The 18,930-nt window shown below is 40.6% G+C and overlaps 1 protein-coding gene across 1 annotated transcript; it reads right to left on the bottom strand.

The window, feature by feature from the left end:
- Window positions 1-420: 420 nt before the first annotated feature.
- LOC142334871 (uncharacterized) lies at window positions 421-6,489 on the bottom strand. Its single transcript, XM_075383197.1, has one exon. It carries the CDS (start codon window positions 6,487-6,489, stop codon window positions 421-423), a length of 6,069 nt encoding a protein of 2,022 aa, XP_075239312.1.
- Window positions 6,490-18,930: the final 12,441 nt, after the last annotated feature.

The following is an 18,930-nucleotide window of genomic DNA, read 5'->3' as shown; positions in this document are numbered from 1 at the left end:
ATTTCAATATTTTTGATTACTAGTGAAGCTCTGCTTCAACGCTTTTTTTGCTTATGTATAGCTTTTTGAATCCAAACGGAAACAAACTTGTCGATGTGAAAGTTACAATTCTTATGACTTTGTTAAAGCACGTGGTAATTCTTGGTTACAATTTTGTTGAGACCTTGAAAGTTCTTTTGACCTTGAACATTTCCCGGCCTCCTTGAACTCGTTCAATTGTGACATCTGTGGGCTTCCTTTGTTGTTATCCTGCGAGTACAGTTGAGGGTACAAAGATGATTTTGTTGAAACTGACAACTTGGTTTTTGTTAAAATCATCAGAAATGTTATCAATTTCATATAAAACTGATTTGGTACATGTTGTCGAAGCTGTGATGAAACCAATTGAGAATTTTTGGGTTTTTCTCAAAGTTTATTGATTTAATCTGCTCCACGATCTTTTGGTTCTTCTCGATGAAGGGGTATGAGGCGACTGACTGGTCTGATGTAAACTCCAGTTTGTGTCTTCACTTGAACAACACGAACAATGTTGTCATTACCGTCGAAAGTCTGTACTATACGAGCAAGCGGCCAACACATTGGGGGAGTGTTGTCTTCTTTGATGATCACAATATCGTCCACTGCTGGTTGTACGTTTTCTGTCCTCCATTTGTTCCGCTGCTGCAATGAAGATAAGTATTCGACACTCCATTTCTTCCAGAACTGACGAATCATTTTGTCTATGTTTCTCCAATGTCGTGACAAGGTGTTGTTCTTTGGTGAAGATGGCTCGGGTATTGCTGTGATGGGTCTTCCGATGATGAAATGTCCAGGGGTTAAAGCTAGGGGATCGTTGATGTCGGTTGATGGCGCTGTTAAAGGGCGAGAATTGAGGATGGCCTCAATTTGGGTCAGGAGAGTTGTGAAAGCACTGGTTGATAACTTAGTCGATCCAACTGTTCTGTAGAGATGGCGCTTCATAGACTTAACAGCTGCTTCCCACAGTCCTCCAAAATGCGGCGTCCTGGGTGGTATTGTAAACCAATCAATGTGATTTTGGCTCGCAAAATTATTAATGAGGTCCTTGAACTCTTCATCACGAAGAAGTCGCCTGAATTCGAGTTCTCCTCGGGCTCCTATGAATGTTGTCGAATTATCACTGTAGATTGCTTGGGGAGTACCGCGTCTTCCGGTGAATCTCTTGAGGGTATCGAGGCAATCTTCTTTGGTTAGATTTTCCACTGGCTCTAAGTGTATTGCCTTTGTGGTGAAACAAATGAATATAGCTGCGTATGACTTTTGCAGTTTCTGTGAAGAATCTTTGGTGTAAAACGGTCCACAATAGTCCATCCCAGTGAACTGGAAGGCAAAAGATTCAACTATCCGTTCTGCTGGCAGATCTCCCATTAATGGCTGGCGTATGCGGGCGTCAAATCGTATGCAGGGCTTGCAGTTGTGAATAACCTTCTTAACACTGGCGATTCCTCCAGGAATCCAAACTGTTTGTCGGAGGGCAAAAAGGGTCATCTGGGGTCCACTGTGAAGGTTTCTCGAATGACTTTCTCGAATGAGTAACTCGGCTAGTGGAGATGTTTTTGGAATTATTATGGGGAACTTTTTGTCCACGCTATACGGCGAATTTGCAAGACGACCACCAACGCGGATGACGTTGTTGTCTTCGTCAAAGAATGGGGAGAGGCTGAGTAGATGACTGTTCTTCTTGATACGCTTACTGGATGATTCAACTGGTAGGTTTGAAGTTGAGTCTTCTGGTATTGTTGATCCTTTTATATACTTGAATTCCGGCAGAAAGAGTTGTTGGATGATGCTGTAAAGGGCTATTCTGGCTGAACGGAGATCCAATGGGGAAAGTTGATGACAAACACCAATTTGTCTTTTTGCTGTCATGTGTTGCTTCTTCTTCTTACCTGTTGATAGAAGGCTTGTTGGCGGCGATGAAACACTTGCTGATAAATCCGTCTGTAGCTCATAAACAGATTCGTTCTGTGATTGTTGTTCCATTGATTTGTATTGTTTTTGTTTCGTTTCATTTAGACGTTGATTATTGAATTGCGGATGCTGTTTATTCGGGTTAATAAAGGTGTGCAGTTCATGATAATCTTCTGGTGTTGAAAGAAAATTGCTGGATTGTGGAACCGAGTCTGTCGGTGTTGACTGGATTTCAGTGGTTGTTTGCTGAAGTCCGTTCATACGTTCCGTAGATTTCTCTTCCTTTGGCTCTGCGTGCTCGAAGGAGAGAGGGGGCTGCGGGCACAAATCTGCTTCTTGGCTGCGGTGATGAATGTTTGGCTGTAGGGATTGGTCTTTATGGCTGCTCTGAAAAATGGGCTGTGGTTGACATGGGCTGTGGATATTCTGCAGATGACGTGCGTCCGGATTGTTGCTGAATAAACCAGAATCTTCGCATGGGTTTTCCTGCTGGTTGGTTACGAACAACTTTTCTGTGAAATCGTTTGAAGATTGGTCTCGGGGTTTCATCGTGTGTTGTAGATGTTGATGATCTTGGTCGTTGTCAGAACACTTTAGTTGAACATTCCCGTGCTGTTCTCTGTCGGAAACTGATTTTGGTTTTGGTTTTTCATACGTATTTGAATGATCAATTGCAGGTTGCGACTGACTGTAGTTGTTGCTTGACCTTCTATTTATTCTTGCTTGTAGTCGTTGAGTGAATAGTTTGACGTAAGCGAAGACTCTTACAAGTCGATGCATTGACGACTGTCGGCTGATAAGATCTAATATCCTGTTGTCTTGCTGCTGATGCTGCATTACTAGAGATAGTTGGGCTGATGAGTTTACTTCGGCTAAAGCGTCAGTTGAGGCGTCATAGAGAGGTGTAGCATCCAATGAAGGCCAAAACTGCTCGTCTTGACGCAACCAATTGGGTCCTTTCCACCAAAGTTGATGATTAAGAAGTTTGTCGGCTGAAATTCCTCGCGATGCGCAATCAGCTGGATTGTCTTCTGTCGGTACAAACTTCCAATTTTCTGAAGGAATGATGCTCTGAATCTTGGCAACTCGGTTAGCAACAAAAGTCTTCCATTTCCTTGGGATGTCTTTAATCCAGGCGAGGGTCACTTGTGAATCCGTCCAAGCAAAGACTTTGGGGTTGGGAAAACGGCTGTCATTGATGGCTTCTTTAACTGCTTGAGACAATTGTGCTCCGAGAAGTGCTGCACAGAGTTCTAAACGAGGAACACATAAAGTTTTGATTGGGGCAACGCGTGTTTTAGCTGTCAGCATTTGTGTGTGCACTCGGTCATCCATTTGTCCTCGCACGTAGACAACTGCGGCATAGGCTGTGGTTGAGGCGTCACAAAACACATGAAGCTCCAAAGATGACGAAAAAGGTGCTGCAAAAACTCGTCGTTCAAGTTTGATCTTCTCCAGTTCCTTGAGTTGATGTCGAAATCTTCCGTATTGTTCCAGGATGTTTAACGATAGGGTTTCGTCCCAGGTCAACTTGTCCATCCAAAGAATTTGCAAGAAGGATTTCAACTGAATTGTTGTTGGTGACAACCATCCGAGTGGGTCAAACAACTTTGTGACTTCCGATAATATTTTCCTCTTTGTGTTGGGAAATTCTTTGTCCAGGCAAACTGTGAAGGTGAAATGATCTGGAACAGGGCTCCACTTTATTCCAAGGGTTTTGACTGTGTAGTCATCGCTGTTGATTATCATTTCGTCGGAGGTTTCGCGAAAACTGGAAGGCAATCGCTCAACAAGTGACGAAACACTTGATGTCCATTTTCGTATATCAAAACAAGCTGTTTTCAGTGTCGCGATGATTTCGTCCTGCAATTGAGTGGCGTGCTCAACATCTGAGGCTCCTGTTAGCAAATCGTCCACATACATGTCGTTATTGATTGCAAGGCGAAGGTTGCTGTTGGTGCAACTGTCTGCTAAGGCTTTGAGAGGTCTAATTGAGTGGTACGAAGATGATGCTATTCCATAGGTCACTCTTGTCATTCTGTTTGTTTTCAGTTCTGTGTCATTTGGATTTTTCCACAGAACCCTGTGAAAATCCTTGTCTTCATCGTCAAGTTGAACTTGTCGGTACATCTTGGCAATGTCTGCAGATAGTGCTACCTGATGAAACCGAAAACGAATCAGAATTCCAAACAGATCCTTTTGAAGTTGCGGTCCAACCATTAGACGGTCGTTTAAAGATACTCCGCTAGCTGATTTAGCTGAGGCATCGAATACGACTCTTAGTTTAGTTGTGCTGCTAGCGTCTTTGATGACACAATGATGTGGCAAGTAGAAACAGTTTGTTGCAGGCATATGAATTCTTTTTCTGGGAACTTCTTCCATGTGTCCAAGTTGAATGAATTCCTGAATGAACTGACTATATCTGTTGTATATGTCTGGTTGTTTCTCTAGTCGGAAGATGAGGCTGCGTAGTCTTCTTTTCGCTTGATGATACGAGTCGCCCAGGGGTTTGGCGTCTTCTTTGAAAGGGAGTTTCACAACAAATCTTCCCTCTGAGTTGCGTCGGGTGGTACTTTTGAAGTGATCTTCGCATTTCTGTTCTTCTGATGTCCACTGTGTTGCTGTCGGAATTTCTTCAATCTCCCAGAATCGCTGTAAATTGTCTGGCTCAGAACAAATGAAGAAAGACTGAAGTTGACTACTCTTTTTTTCAATTTGGCTCTCACGTCCAATCACGAGCCAACCAAAACAAGATAGTCGGTAGGTAATTGGTTTTTGAGACTCCTTGATTCTGTTGTCTCCAATCATCAGTTCTTCATAGTGTCCTGCTCCAATTATCAAATCAACGGTGGATGGCTGATTGAAGTTTGGGTCCGCAAGACTGAGGTCCTGAAGTTTTGTCCAACCGCTGACATTCACATGATGTGAGGGCAGATTGCTGGTCAATTTGGCTAAGACGGTTGCTCTGATGTTGATGAACTCTTCGTCCGTCGTTTTCAGAATCAAGTTTACTGATCCTTTGCTGTTGTTGACTTCTTGAACTCCGAGTCCAAAAACTCGGCCGTCGGCTTTTTCTTTTTTCAATCCAAGGCGTTGTACTGCATCTTCCGTGATGAGGTTGCTTTGGGATCCTGAGTCTAAAATTGCTCTAATATCAGTTGTTTTTCCGTTGTTGTCAACTGAAACGATTGCGGTGGGAAGAAATACTTCTTCTTCTTCTTCATTCTGCGACTGTGCTGCGGCTGTAAATTTTTCTTTGCTTTTGTTGACTGTTCTCGATGCTTGATTGCTTGCTTCTTGTGGTGCCGTGCTGCTAGTTGTCACTGTTGGCGCTGTTGAAGTTGTCCTCGAGTTGTTATTGGCTTCCAAATGCAAAAGACTGTTGTGCTTTCGTTTGCATTTCTTACAAGTTGAACCGTTGCATTGTTCACTTCGATGTCCAGGGCGTAGGCAGTTGAAGCAAAGTCCCTTTGTCTTGATCAACTGAGCTCGGTCCTGTACTGAAAGTGCTTTGAAACTTTGGCATTGATAAATTTTATGGTTTTCGTCGCAACATTCACACGTTGTGGTCGCTGATGTGGCTATATGTGAATGAAATTTTCGAAGTTGTGGGCTGCTTGTGGGCTTCTTGTCGATGGCTGCTGCTGACTGGTGTGTGGCTGCTTCAAGGGCGCGTGTTCTTTCTTCCATGAAGTCTTTCAAATCTTGATAGCGTTGGGGATTTCTTCCTGGTGATGAAAGTTCCCAACATTTTCTCGTTTCGGCGGGCAATTTCTCTGCAATGAGGTACACGAAAAAGATGTCCTGATCGTCCACGGGCTGTCCAAGGTTCCTAAGTGCTAATCTGTGTTCTTCGACTGTCTCCATGAGATCTCGAAGTGCCTTTGGGTTTTCAATTGTTACCGGTTTCTGTGAAACTATTGCGTGAACATGGGCTCGCAAAATCAGACGTTTGTTGTCGTATCTGTTCCTCAGGATGTCGCAAGCTGTACTGAAGTTTGCATCTGTGATTTGGAGAGAGGTCAAAAGCTTTGCGGCATCTCCTTTCACTGATGTTTTTAGATACTGCAATTTTTGACTGTCTGTTATCTGGCTGTTGCTTGTCACTGCTCCGTTGAATTGGTCGAAGAAGGACGTCCAATCCTTGTAGTCTCCACAAAAAGTTGGCAATTCCAGCTTGGGCAGTTTTACATTGGTGATGGCCGGTCCAGTTGCTAATCGTGGTGTTGAATTTCTAGGTGGGGTTCTTTTGTACATGACAAAGCGGTTAATTAGGTCAACATGTTGTCCTATCTTGTCGTCGTAATCTTCTGATTCTTCGATTTCTTCGTCGAGTCTGTCGGTGTCATCGATCAGGTTTTGAACTTTCTGATTCATGTCTGACAGGTACAACTGTTTTTTTGTCAACAATGCCGAGATTTGTTCCAGCCGTATGAGCTCCTCTTCACTGACATTTTGTCCAGGTCTATCTGTAATTGTTTTGGCTTCGTTGTTTAATCTGGTTGCAACAGTGCGGTGGGCTGTTCTTGACTTTTTCAATCTCTCAAGGTTTTCTGTCATTGTTGAAGACTTTTGTTTGGTGCTTTGTTGTTTGTCTGTGGATTTGTTAACTAATTAGCTGCTTTTTCTTTGCTGTCTCGTTGCCTTTGAGGTGTTGGTCTTTGCTGTGTCTTTGTCTTTGCTGTGTTGGTCTTTGCTGTGTCTTTGTCTTTGCTGTGTTGGTCTTTGTTTTGGGTGTCTTTGGTTCAGATGACTGTTGCTAGATGTAAACAAAAGAAAAACCCAAAAAATCCCCAGCTATCTGTCCCCCCGACCAATAAGACAACCGAAAAACACACAAAAAACGTTACACTTAGTCTTAGAACCGCAGAGGGGACGATTAATGCTACCTAGTTTGACGGTTTCACCCTCCTTGGTTTTCAAAAAAATGACTCAAAAAACACTTGGTATATATTTGTTCCCCCACTAGATAACTCTTGTTCCGAGACCCAGGTTAATCAACCTGTCAGTAAATTTAAGTTAATCAACTTAAATGAACTGAGGGGGGATGGTTATCTAGTGGTTGTCCGCTTTTTTTGTTGATGATTAGCTTATTTTTGATACCCCAACTTAGCCTATCTTAGTCTTATGTACCTCCCCCGATAGAGAATCTAAAGTCTAATGTGAGCTGTTCCTAACCCGCGTGCGTTTGCTCACTCTAATTCTAAGGTATATCCTATGATTTTGTTCGGCGGACCAGAAATGAGTACAAGTTCATTTCAATATTTTTGATTACTAGTGAAGCTCTGCTTCAACGCTTTTTTTGCTTATGTATAGCTTTTTGAATCCAAACGGAAACAAACTTGTCGATGTGAAAGTTACAATTCTTATGACTTTGTTAAAGCACGTGGTAATTCTTGGTTACAATTTTGTTGAGACCTTGAAAGTTCTTTTGACCTTGAACACGATGATACCGAACGTTTCTTACGTCCATTGACCGAACATACCGGATCTAGCTAAACCGAACATATCGAAGCTTTCTTAAGTTCCAAACCGACGATTTCTTACGTTTGAAACCGAACAAACCGAACATACCGACGATTTCTTACGTGGAGAACCAAAGATGCCGAACATTTCTTGCGTCATTTTTGTTCGGTCTTCTGAACTAGGGATGTTATTTACTCCTTAACGGAGTGCATAATTTACTGCGGGCCACAAACGGAAAAGATCTTGCATGCCTATATTCGTTGAACTTCATTTTTTCTCAACTCAGTACTTTAAAGAATTACGCTGCTAAATTTTTTGTATTGAAGGCATTCGCCTGTTGATTGCATAAGAAATGGTCTGTTTTAAGTAATCTTTCCTTCTCGCGTCGCATTCCTTAGTTTAGTGTTGGTATTTTGAAACTGTAATTGGTATGTAATTGCACACTTTTCATAACTACTAGCAGGCCCGCAAAACCATAACAAGAAAATCATTTACACGAATAACAGGTTGAAAAGAAGTTAAGGTTTCAGAACCGCGAACGACTCGGGCTCGAACACATGCCCTTCGTTTAACAGCCATAGGTCTCACCACTTACGCTAACTATGTGTATTGCACTTGTCTTTTGTTCTTTCTAAAGCAAATCACCAGAAAATAGAGTTTGTGATTCGCTTGTTTTTCCTATACCGCATGCCTAATGAGCGCAAAAAATGTGCATATTAGGAGCCTAAATATGAAAGCAAAGCGCGTCTCAAAACGCATTTATCATGCGCTAGGTTGCATGATTAAGGACCATGCTACATGTTACGATAGGAGCAAAGTTAACGATTCTGCTCAACTGCGACTGACATTTAATATAATAGAGGAAGATTGGACAATACGACTAAAAATGCTGAAAAATAGTTTCTGAGCAATGTTATAGATTATGGCAATAGAACCGCAAATCAACAGCTTTAAAATAAAACTCAACTTGTGGTTATCCTATGGAGGACAGAGAAAGCTGTTTGATTTTTCAAATTCAGTCTGTTTGAAGCTCTTGGTGTATTTTGTTTCGGCCTTCCTTTTATTAGGGTGACTATTTGCTCAACTGGTTTTCTCGATGATAAAATTTGAGAAGAGAAAAATAGAGAAGTAAAAAAGGGAAAGAGAGAAAGAGAGAGAGAGAGAGAGAGAGAGAGAAAAAGAGAGAAACAGAAAAAAGGAAAGAGGAGATAGATAGCAAGAGAAAGAGAGAGAAGGAAAAACGGAACGGAGGAGAGAGAGAGAGAGAGAGAGAGAGAGAGAGAAACAGGGAAAGAGAGAGAAAAAGAAAGAAAAGAAAGGAAGAAGGAAAGAGTAGGATGAAGGATTGCTCTAAATTTCGTTTGGGGCAACAATATTAACGGGAAAATCCCCGTGGTTTTTACGAAAATCCATCGCTCAAAGATTTGAAAAAAACACAGAAAACACCAAGCGAATTGAAAGAAGAATTGTTGCAAAGAGAAACCAATTGCCATGTTTCCTCCCCCAAACACACACAGACACACACAAACACACTCACACGGGAACATAAACTAACTCGCGTCGCAAGAATTGCCCTCAAACGCCAAGCGGCATGTTGTTGATTAAAAATGTTCATGTCCACAAAATGGAAGGTACCCGACACGTGTTCGAAGCCTCAACCCTCAGAATAGCTGTCCTCCATCTTAACAATTGCGCTACAAATAATTCACGCAACCTTCTCTCACAATCGCTTTTAGTTTTGTCAATAAAAAATTTCAGATTGAGAGCATTTGAAATCACGCAAAAACCAACAGCTAAAGCATGAAAGACATAGTTGGAGGCTAAAAGTGTACTAGAAAAACGCAGAATATGTACAACTAATTCTTTGCAGAACAAAATACGTTTACAATAAGAACTTCAAGTTCTGTTCGGGAGCAATTAAAAAACACGTAGTACCCAGGACGGTAAATCCTCCCTCTGTGCCAGCATACTTGCCAGCCCTTCTAGCCTCGTGGTAAATGCACCTGACTTACAGTTATTTGTCCCAGGTTTCTTTCAACCATCCCAGTTATTTCAACCATCTACATTGAGCTCTTTGGGTAATTGAGATCTCTCAATACTTAACCATGCTGGTCAATGCAGCTTTTAAACATGCGCTCCGAGAAGCCCCTTAAGCATGCAAAAGATTTGTCCTATTTTAGAGCTCACGTGTTTAATATATAGAATTAGCATTTTTTTTCCCACAAACGCACGCAGGAACATAAAACGAATTAGCGTCGCAGGAAGTGCTCTCGAACGAAAAGTGGCACAGTGTTGATTAGAAAATTTCATGTCTACAAAAGTAAGGGTACCAGACACAGGTTCCAACCTTCGACCTTCAGAATAATATTCCCCCATCTTACCAACTGCGCTATAACGACTACAAACCATCGTTTCTCATAATCGCTTTTATCGTTTCAATAAACATTCTTCAGAATGAGGGCTTTTAAGATCATAAAAATCAAATAAGCGTGAAAAACTTAGTTAAAACCTAAGAGTGTCCCCCAAACACACACAGAAACATAAAATGACTCAGCATCGCAAGAAGTGCTCTCAATCAACAGGTGGCATGGTGTTGATTAGAAACTTTCGTGTTTACAAAAGGAAGGGTACCAGACACGGGTTCGAATCTTCTACCCTCAGAATAGTAGTCCTACATCGTACCGACTGCGCTATAACGTCTGCATACCAATTTTTCTCATAATCGCTTTTATCGTATCAAAAAACAAATTTCGGATTGAGAGCATTTGAGATTACACAAAAATCAAAAAGTAAAACGTGAAAAATTTAGTTGAAAGCTAAGAGTGTTCTAGAAAAGCGCAGAATCTGTAAAGCTAAAACTTTGCCAAAAAACAAACGTTTACAATAAAAGCTTCCAGCTTAGTTCGGGAGCATTCAAAAAACGCCAAGAACCCATATAGTAAATCCTCACTCTGAGCGACCATAATTTCAAGCCCTGTTAGCCTCGTGGTATCTGCACCTGACTAACAGTCTTTTGTCCCCAGGTTCGGTTCTCACCAATCTACTTTTAGCCTTTTAGTACTTTTAGTTCATTGTTCTCTCTCGATATATTCCCTAGCCTTGCTGCTCAATGCGGCTCTTAAATATGCGCTTCGAGAGGCCACTTAGACATGCAAAAATTATGTTTCATTTTAGAACTCCCGCGTTTATTATATAGGATGGATAATGAGCGCACATCTCTTCGTTTATAGCATATCGCTTTTATAACCTTACATGCTTTTAAGCTTAAGTTTGGGGAAAATAGGGCGTAAAGACTGTTATACAAAAAGAGGTCATGTTGTAAGAAGTTTGATGAAATTTTGATCGAAATTGTAAAGTTTGAATTAATCTAATTATGTAGTCGTTATTTGCTATTCCCATTAATAGAGACTGTTTTGAGAGAATTGGTTGAAAGATCAATTTATTCATGGTCGAATTATTTGTGCATTTCACCTTTTCCATACTATTTACGATTATCTCAATTCATAGGTCAACTTGTTAGAATTTCCCGGTTTCAGGAAAATTGCTGAAGTTCTAAAATTTCAATAACGTAACGTTTGAGCTGGTTCCCCGGTCGCTGTTGGTATGTTTCAGGGTTTCAATCAGTCAGTCTGAGTAGACAAAATCACTATAGTTAACCTGAGAATGTAACAAGGTGATATCTTTTGTTACTTGAATTGAACGTGGATCATTGATTTGGTTTTGATCGCTGTCCTTTAACTACCCAGGTTGAGATGCTCAACCAGATATGATCAGACAAACATGGGGAGCGCACAGGTGGTAAAACGTCAACGAACGACAGAGTCTGGCAATAAGTCAGTTCGGAAGTCTGACATGAATCCCGTACAGAATCTTGATAGTCTGTAATGAAACATACATTCTAGACTTTGGGTTGCTCTTATTTGGTTGCGACTTCTTGTCAGACGTTTTCGGGAAAGATTAACTCTCAGGTTTTTGGCGGTAAAGTAATCATCGACAAAGTTTATGTTTTTCTTGAGTTCACAAGGTCATTGGAAACATGCTCCAAGAAGGAGGGCAGGGGTTGAAGATCACCTTGTTTGTCGTTTGATCCGATGTCATTGAACCTATATAAATGGAAATGAAGATACTGTAAGGGTAATAACATCAAAGGGGTTGGATGTAGCTCACGTTGCCTAAGGCCGGAGCAAAAAAATTTGAATTAAAAAAACTACGGAGAAAAAACCCGTGCGAGGCCGGCGACCGGACGCACGAACGAGCCGTAAGCCGTTTTTACTTTGGCAACTCGTACTTCACTGTCTCGTCCAGGGGATGTTTCCACAACTCTTTCAAGGGGCCAAATTCATCTCGGCGTTGTGAGGGTACTCAAGTATTTGAGTACCCGGACAACATCTCCAACTTTCAGAGGAGTCTGATTGTTGTCTCTCCATTTACGGCTCTTGAGTAATGTCGGCAGGTACTCTCTAATCAGTCGCCGCCACACGTGGTTCATCAACTGCTGAACGTGCTTCCAGTTCTTGAAACAAGCTGGCTGTTGATCTCCAATGTTTCCGGTTGGCAAGGAACTGTACGGGCGCTGAATGAGGAAGTGGTTAGGAGTGAGTGGTTCTTCGTTTTCAGGCTGATCGGCAACGTTTGTCAAGGGTCTGGAATTCAGGATTGCTTCAGCTTCAACCATTATTGTCTCAAAGATGTCTCAAACATGCCACCGAAATGAGGGCCGTATGGTGGGTTAAACTTCCAGGTGCTTTTGACTGCAGCTAGGGCTTTATAAATCGTGTCTTTGTCCAAAGCCTTAGCTGATTTCCTCAGCTCTTCGGAGGCACCAACAAATGTTTTTCCGTTATCGCTGTACAACAAAATAGTTCAGCATCTTCGGCAGGTGAACCGCCGATATGCATTGAGGAAGGTGTTTGTATTTAAATCTGGACATGTTTCCAAATGGACTGCTCGCGTAACGAGGCATGTAAAAATAATTCCATAATGTTTCTCGATTTTATTTTTTTTGTCTTCAAAATAAAACGGGACAAAAAAGTGCAGTCCTGTGTTGGCAAACGGAAATTTGGTTTCTTCTGTGGGAAAACGGAATGCAGGAATGGGGCCATTATTGATTTATATTCTGAGTGTCAAAACGGCTATACAGGAAACATCGGTATTATATTGATAGGACGATTTTTCACAGTCCGATGACGTAGTAACCTTGTTGTACGAATGCTTTGACCGGTTCCGTTGCTTGATGAGCACAAATTCTGTGAGCATGTTCAAGGTAGAGTCTCGCGATCTTTTCCTTTGCGTCCAAAATTATGGGACATTTTTCAATCTCCAATTCTGTAGGAGCAAATAGGAGACGGCTACTAGATCGTAGTAGTCCGTTTTGGTCAATTATTGGATTCAATTTTCGATTTGCTCTTGGCGTCTAACTTTTGTGTTCTTTTTAATGCGTTGATTGTTGAAGAGAAAACGTTGTCTTGAGACAACTTTAGCAGACATTTTTGAGATAAACAAACATCATATTTAGTGTATTGACTTTTGCTGGAACGATTCTTCTTAGCTCTGTAAATTAAATTGAAGACAGTTGTAATGGTTAAAAGTAGCTTATTCCATGTTGAAAAGCGGTTCGGGTCAAGAACAGGTTTGATTGGTTCTTTTGAATTTCTGCTTACGGCACCCACGGTTGAAATATTTTTCACATCTTTCCAAGAACTCTCAGTGTCTTCCAAAAATTGTGATGCTGTAAGCCAATTCGGCGTGATTTCTGACGGCTCAAGGCCACGGTCAGCTGGATTAATATTAGTTGGGACATGATTGCACTCATCTGTTTTAATTGTTTTCTTAATTTATTCGAGTCGATTCGAGACAAAAACGTTTTGTTTCTTAGTTGAGCTGATCCGATCTAAGACAACACGACTAGGTCCAAAAGCAGACTTTTTCAAATTTTAATTTCATTTCGGTATGTATCAATGTGCGGAGGCGTGTACCTAAAACCGCTGCTTCCAGTTCTTATTTTGGCACACTAATTTGTTTAATTGGTGCAACTTTGCATTTTCCAAGCAGAAAAGATGTTTGAAAGATTTCATCCTGTTGTTGGTTGCGAATGTAAGCAACTGCTGCCAATACAACAGTTGAGGCGTCAACAAAGACATGAAGCTGGTGATTATTTTTCTGATTCGTTGAGGTGTTCACTCATCTGGGGATTTTGATATCAGGCATTGCAAAGTAACTATCGAGCACTTTTTGTAGGCTCGAATGTAGTTCTGCGGTAAGTGGTTCATCACACTTCTTGCCTAGCTTCCAGAGTGTTGTAAAATCATTTTACAACAAAATTAATCTGGTGAACTGGTATTGGTTAACCATCTCTTCATTGGACCAGAGAAAGCGTAGTGCAGATTGGTCCTCATGCCTCATTATTATCTGCATAACATGCCTTCAAAATCAGAGAGAATGGCAACTGGGTTTTCACGAAATCTCAGAAGAATTTCAACCAAGTTGTTCAGCAAATCTGGTCCTGTGATCAATTTGGAGTTCAAAGGTTGGCCTCTAATTTTGGCCGCAGCATTTGCTACTCTGCGCGCTTTTCCGGGATTGTTTGGATTAACCACAGGGTGATGAGGCAAATACCAAAATTTCTCGGGTTCTGGCTGCTGCATTTCAACTGGCTTGACATAAAATTTTTGAAGATTTGTATAGTGTTTGCTCATACAACAATTTCAATTGGATGTCATTACTGAGTCGCTTCTGAAGACTTTTCAGCTGGCTGAGAGCTGCGAAATAATTATTTGCAATTCTCAATGTTTTTTTCCCAAGATAGTTCAATTTCGTACCTCCCACCATTGTAGATTGTCTTGTTCAATATGTCAAGGGCTTCCTTAACAACGGGATTCGTAGATTCAATCTCGGGTTGAGTTCCTTCGGCTTCGATTTTCCAGAACTGCTCAAGCAACTCATCAAGGGGCTGATCGTCGGAGCTTTGTCGTGATACGTGGTACGCGTACTGTTTCTGCTGATGAGATCGCTGTTTGGGTTGTTTTTGTGCTCTTTCATACTTTCCAGCAAGGGTCCATCCAAGCCTAGTCTTTACGCCGAATGGCTGGTTTTTAGTTGCCAGGATGACTTCATTTGGATGTGTGAAAGCAAAAATGTTTATACCCAAAAGGGCAACGATTTCGCCTCCAGCTATTTCTGGAAAATGAATGTGACGCAATTTTTTGAATGCATCGCAAAGCTGGTTGAGTTCAAATGTATTAGCTGGGACTACATTTAAGCAGGGAGTGCTATAAGTGGTTGTTATTTAAAACTTTAGATCCAAATTTTCGTAGGGTGCAACTGTCACTGGTTCAGAAACTTTTGACAGTGGCATATTATGCTGTGTGTTAAGATACTGAAGCGTAGTGGCTTCTTGATCTTCGCACGGAAGAGCAAGAAACTCTGTGATTTTGTTAAAGTATTAAAGTAATTTGACTTCCTGAATTGATCAGAGCGTACGTATCGAAAGCTTTCTTGCCGTTTACGAAAGATTCTTTTGATGTAGATTGTAGATGATTCACGCTAAAATTTTGGTTCGAATTGTTCAAATTAGCGCGCTGAATTTGGTTGATTTTTGTTTGAAAAAGACTGTCCGTAGCGGCTCTTGTGATTTGGATGAGACGCTTGCATTGCTGTTACTTCCTGGTTCATATTGCTGTTGGACTGGCTGATTTTCCTTGTTGGTAACATTTGTACCTGTGGAATCGCTGGTGACAAAAGTAGCTGGCGGACGCTTGATAAATTTACCAGGTTCATGCAGTGTTGTGTTGGTATCCGCTGCATGTTTGGCAGCGTTTTGTTGATGGGCAGTTTTGCTTCTTGTGTTTATTGCTCAAACAGTTCGAGCAAATATTGCTCTTGCTTACAATGTCAAATCGCTGGCTTGGGCTACATTTCTGGTAATCGGGACAGGTGGCTAGTATATGGTTTCCACGACATTTCTTGCAAGAACTCTTTGGTTGATTTGTGTTGTTTAGGAGTGAAAATGGTGGAGCACTAGGTGGTTTCACAGTAACGCTACTGCTTATTATTGTTGACTGATTTCGGTTAGTCGGCTGTGCTGGGAAGCCTGAACTTTGGGTACTTAATTTTCTTGCGTGATTATCGATGATATTCAAGTTCCCAGAATTATTAAAATTTTTTCTACGAAGGTTTATTTGCTGGAAATTTTCGCGTTTTGTCTTATCGTACACATGTGCTTGAACTTCTTACCATTTCTGAATTTCAACTAAAGTAGTTGGTGTTTCGATTGAAGTAACAGAGTGCTCTGTCCATTTGAGGAGGATGTTATGCAGCACTTTCTCTTCAGCTTTCTTCATAAGTGTTGAGCTCTGTAGGTGTGCTGTGTATCCCAAGTATTGGAAAGCTTGCACTAAAGGTTTCAAGAACAAAGCAAAGGCTACAAAGTTTTGTTTGTTATAACAATTAGTTGATTTCCAGTTTTCCAATTGTTTTATGTAGGCGTTCACCTCTATTGTAGGATCACCAAATATGACATGAGTTCGTTTATAGCTGTGCCATAATGATCAGGATCACATGAAGACGCTTGGATAACATCTTTTGCTTTGCCAGTAACTGCATTTTGGAAGTATGTGATACGATGTGTGTCAGTAATACTGGTGTTGTTATGTACGAGGCAAAAAAGTTATTTAACCATTCGTGGTTCTTCAATGGGTTGGCGTTGAAATTTTCAATTGTAAGAGGTGTAACTTGATTGAGTGATAATTTGTTGTATTCTGCCAATATGGAGCTGTGTTTGAGGTCCACGGTAAAGAATTGAATTCAAATGAAAGTTATTTGAAACGTTCATTTGATTTTGTATGTAAAACGCTGAAAATCTGATGTGACTGTGGAAATTGTTGCTCGGGTTTTCGCTCTGCTGAAGGCAGTGCTTGTGGGGGAAACGTTGAGATTGATGGAGAAATGGGAACACTTTCAGTTAATAGTTTTGAACAGGTGGTTTATTGAACACCGAATGGGTTGAGCGGCTCAATGCCAACGGTTTTGATTTATGACTGTGGCTAAAATTGTGTAAAGCCTCCAGGTAAAATTTTATTCTCTGTGTTTTTAAATTCCTGTCCATTGTGCAATTGTAAAGAAGGTAAGTTAGACGTTTGAATATTGTTTGGGTTTTGGCAGGAACTTTGAGATAACTGATTAAAATTTTTCATTGTGTAACTCAGTTCAAATGGTTGTTTTGTCTGGGGGAGATCAAAATCTGGTTTCTGTGGGTTTTTGTTGAATGTAATATTTGACAGAACTGGGATTCATCAAGTGGGAATTATGTATTCCTTAATATTTGAAACAACCCATGCTCATTGGTTGAAACGTTTGCATCTGAAACAGTTCCTCGGCGATATCTCGAGAAAATTCAGAAAGTACGTTTTTTTACTGAAAATTATTATTATGGTTTTCCTGAGTGAACTGGTTTTGAAATTTATTTTGTGTGCTTGCAAAATTAAGCGTCCGGATTGAATCATTGTTTGTTTTAGGCTGCTGGTGGTTTACTGTAAAAAGATCAGCAGCAAGGATTGTTGTATAACCGAGAGCAAAACGATCGGGAGTTTTTGCGACGGTCGTCTCAGGTTTTGCAAGTTTTTATCAGAGTATTTTTCTTTTGTTTTGGAGTCCGCTGTGTTATCAATGTTCATTGGTATGAATAAACGTGCTGTACTCATTCCAATAGTGAGGGGATTCTCGTTGTTGCCATTCAAAAACTTCGACTTTGGTTCTGCTCTGAAGAATTCAGACAAAAACAAGGATGGTTTCTCCGATCTCGGTGGGAGAGTTGGTGTTTTGGTGGAGAATGGAGAATGATAAACGTTTTGGGTTGCTTGCTTCTGGAATCTTGTTAAAAGATGGTGAGCATCTCCGTGAGGTTGGGCACCTGGCAGTCGTATGAGTTGTTACACTGAAATCATCGCGTTTCATAGTTGAAGATTGGCTGAGTAGTTCATCGTCATCTAAACAGTCAATTTCGTGTTCAATTTTCTATAGACGTGACAAAAGGTTTGAATATCGTTGCATGGCAGATGAAGTGCTGTTGGAGTTTGGACTTTCTTTTATCACGGCATCAAGTGTTGTTTTCAGTTCGTCGACGTTTGCTTTTGCTTTATTGATGAGCAGGGTGAGTGATCTGAAACTCTTGCGCTGATCAATAGCAGACAGTAGGAAGTCCAGTTGCTTTTCAAACTGAGCTCTGCATTTTTGAATTTGTTTAACGAGTACTGACAACTTTGACTGTTCCTCTTTGTCATCTTGCTCTTGATGGTCTTTTTCGTACTAACAGGTAGAAAACGGCTTTGAATGCGGAGCGATGCAAACTTCAAAGTTCAAAAACAAGGTCTATGGCTTTGTGATGCTAATCAGCCTCAGGTTTTTTGTTGTTGAAAAATACCACGCAACTTTTCTGAAAAATAGAATTCTAGTGTTTTTTGTTGTGCTAAATATAGCTAATTTTATCTCTAAAAAAAGAAAAATAACCGTTTGCGCACATTGTTTCGTTATTACAATAAACACGACCAAATAATTGCTAGAACGTGGGAAAATGAAAAAGTTCTCTTAAATCGAATAAGTATATAGCTTTAGAATGGTTTTTGTGACAAACTTTTTACAATGGCTAACAATTTTTTTTTGAAAAAGGAACCAAAAACGCTACTGCTGAGATCTTGTGTTGAAAAAAATCAAATTGCTTTTTTTGCGGTGCGAACAGGCAACGTGAGCTACAGACAAGCAGACACGACAAATCGATTTGTGCTGAAGCTCGTTTGAAATTCTTTCGCTTTAGGTTGAACTGCTTGATTCTTGTTTTCTTTTCAAAACTGTTGAAATCTTTACTTTGAAAATGTCCTCCGCTCTTGGAACTGCTGACAATAAGTTTTGGAGAGCATCTACTATGGTAACTACTGACACCAGAAATGCTCTCTTCTTCTATCTGGTGATTACTGAGACAGAAAAGGGGCAAGGGGACTTCGTTCGGCAACTTCTGAGACCGCGGACAGAAAGGAAGAGATGTTTGAGTTTTCCAACTCAAAGGGATTATTTGTGTAAGCGAATTTAAATAGAGAATTATTTCGAGCTTTTGATTCTCCTGCTTTTGAGCCAAAAAAAGCGAGTTCTTAATTTTTCTCCTTTTTTGAGACGTTGTTCTTAGTGCATACTACCCTATTAACTACGCGCGCGGCTAGCAGTATGCACAAATTGAAAACAAAAATGTGATTGTCTGATTTTCTTAAGAATACATACTACCCCATTAACTAGGCTCGCTTCTAGTAGTATGCAATTAAGGTAAAAAAAACAAAAATTCCTTTGAAATTTCTTTTTTCTTGAAAAAGCGTTTTAGGAAGTTATCTCTCTGTTCTTTACGGTTTTGCAGAATGATTAAAAAATTTCTCGGCTTGTTTTGTAAAAAAATGAGGAGGCTGATTCAATAGGTCGTTTTAACATTCGCTTGATGATTTAAATAAACGTTAGAAAAAAATGTGTTATGATTTCTATAAGCCAGATAAACAATTT

This window comes from Convolutriloba macropyga, chromosome 2, assembly GCF_964194025.1.
Source record: "Convolutriloba macropyga chromosome 2, txConMacr16.3, whole genome shotgun sequence".
Classification (NCBI taxonomy): Eukaryota; Metazoa; Xenacoelomorpha; order Acoela; family Convolutidae; genus Convolutriloba; species Convolutriloba macropyga.
The sequence above is the reverse complement of the archived record's forward strand: the minus strand, read 5'-3'. Positions and strand labels throughout refer to the sequence as shown.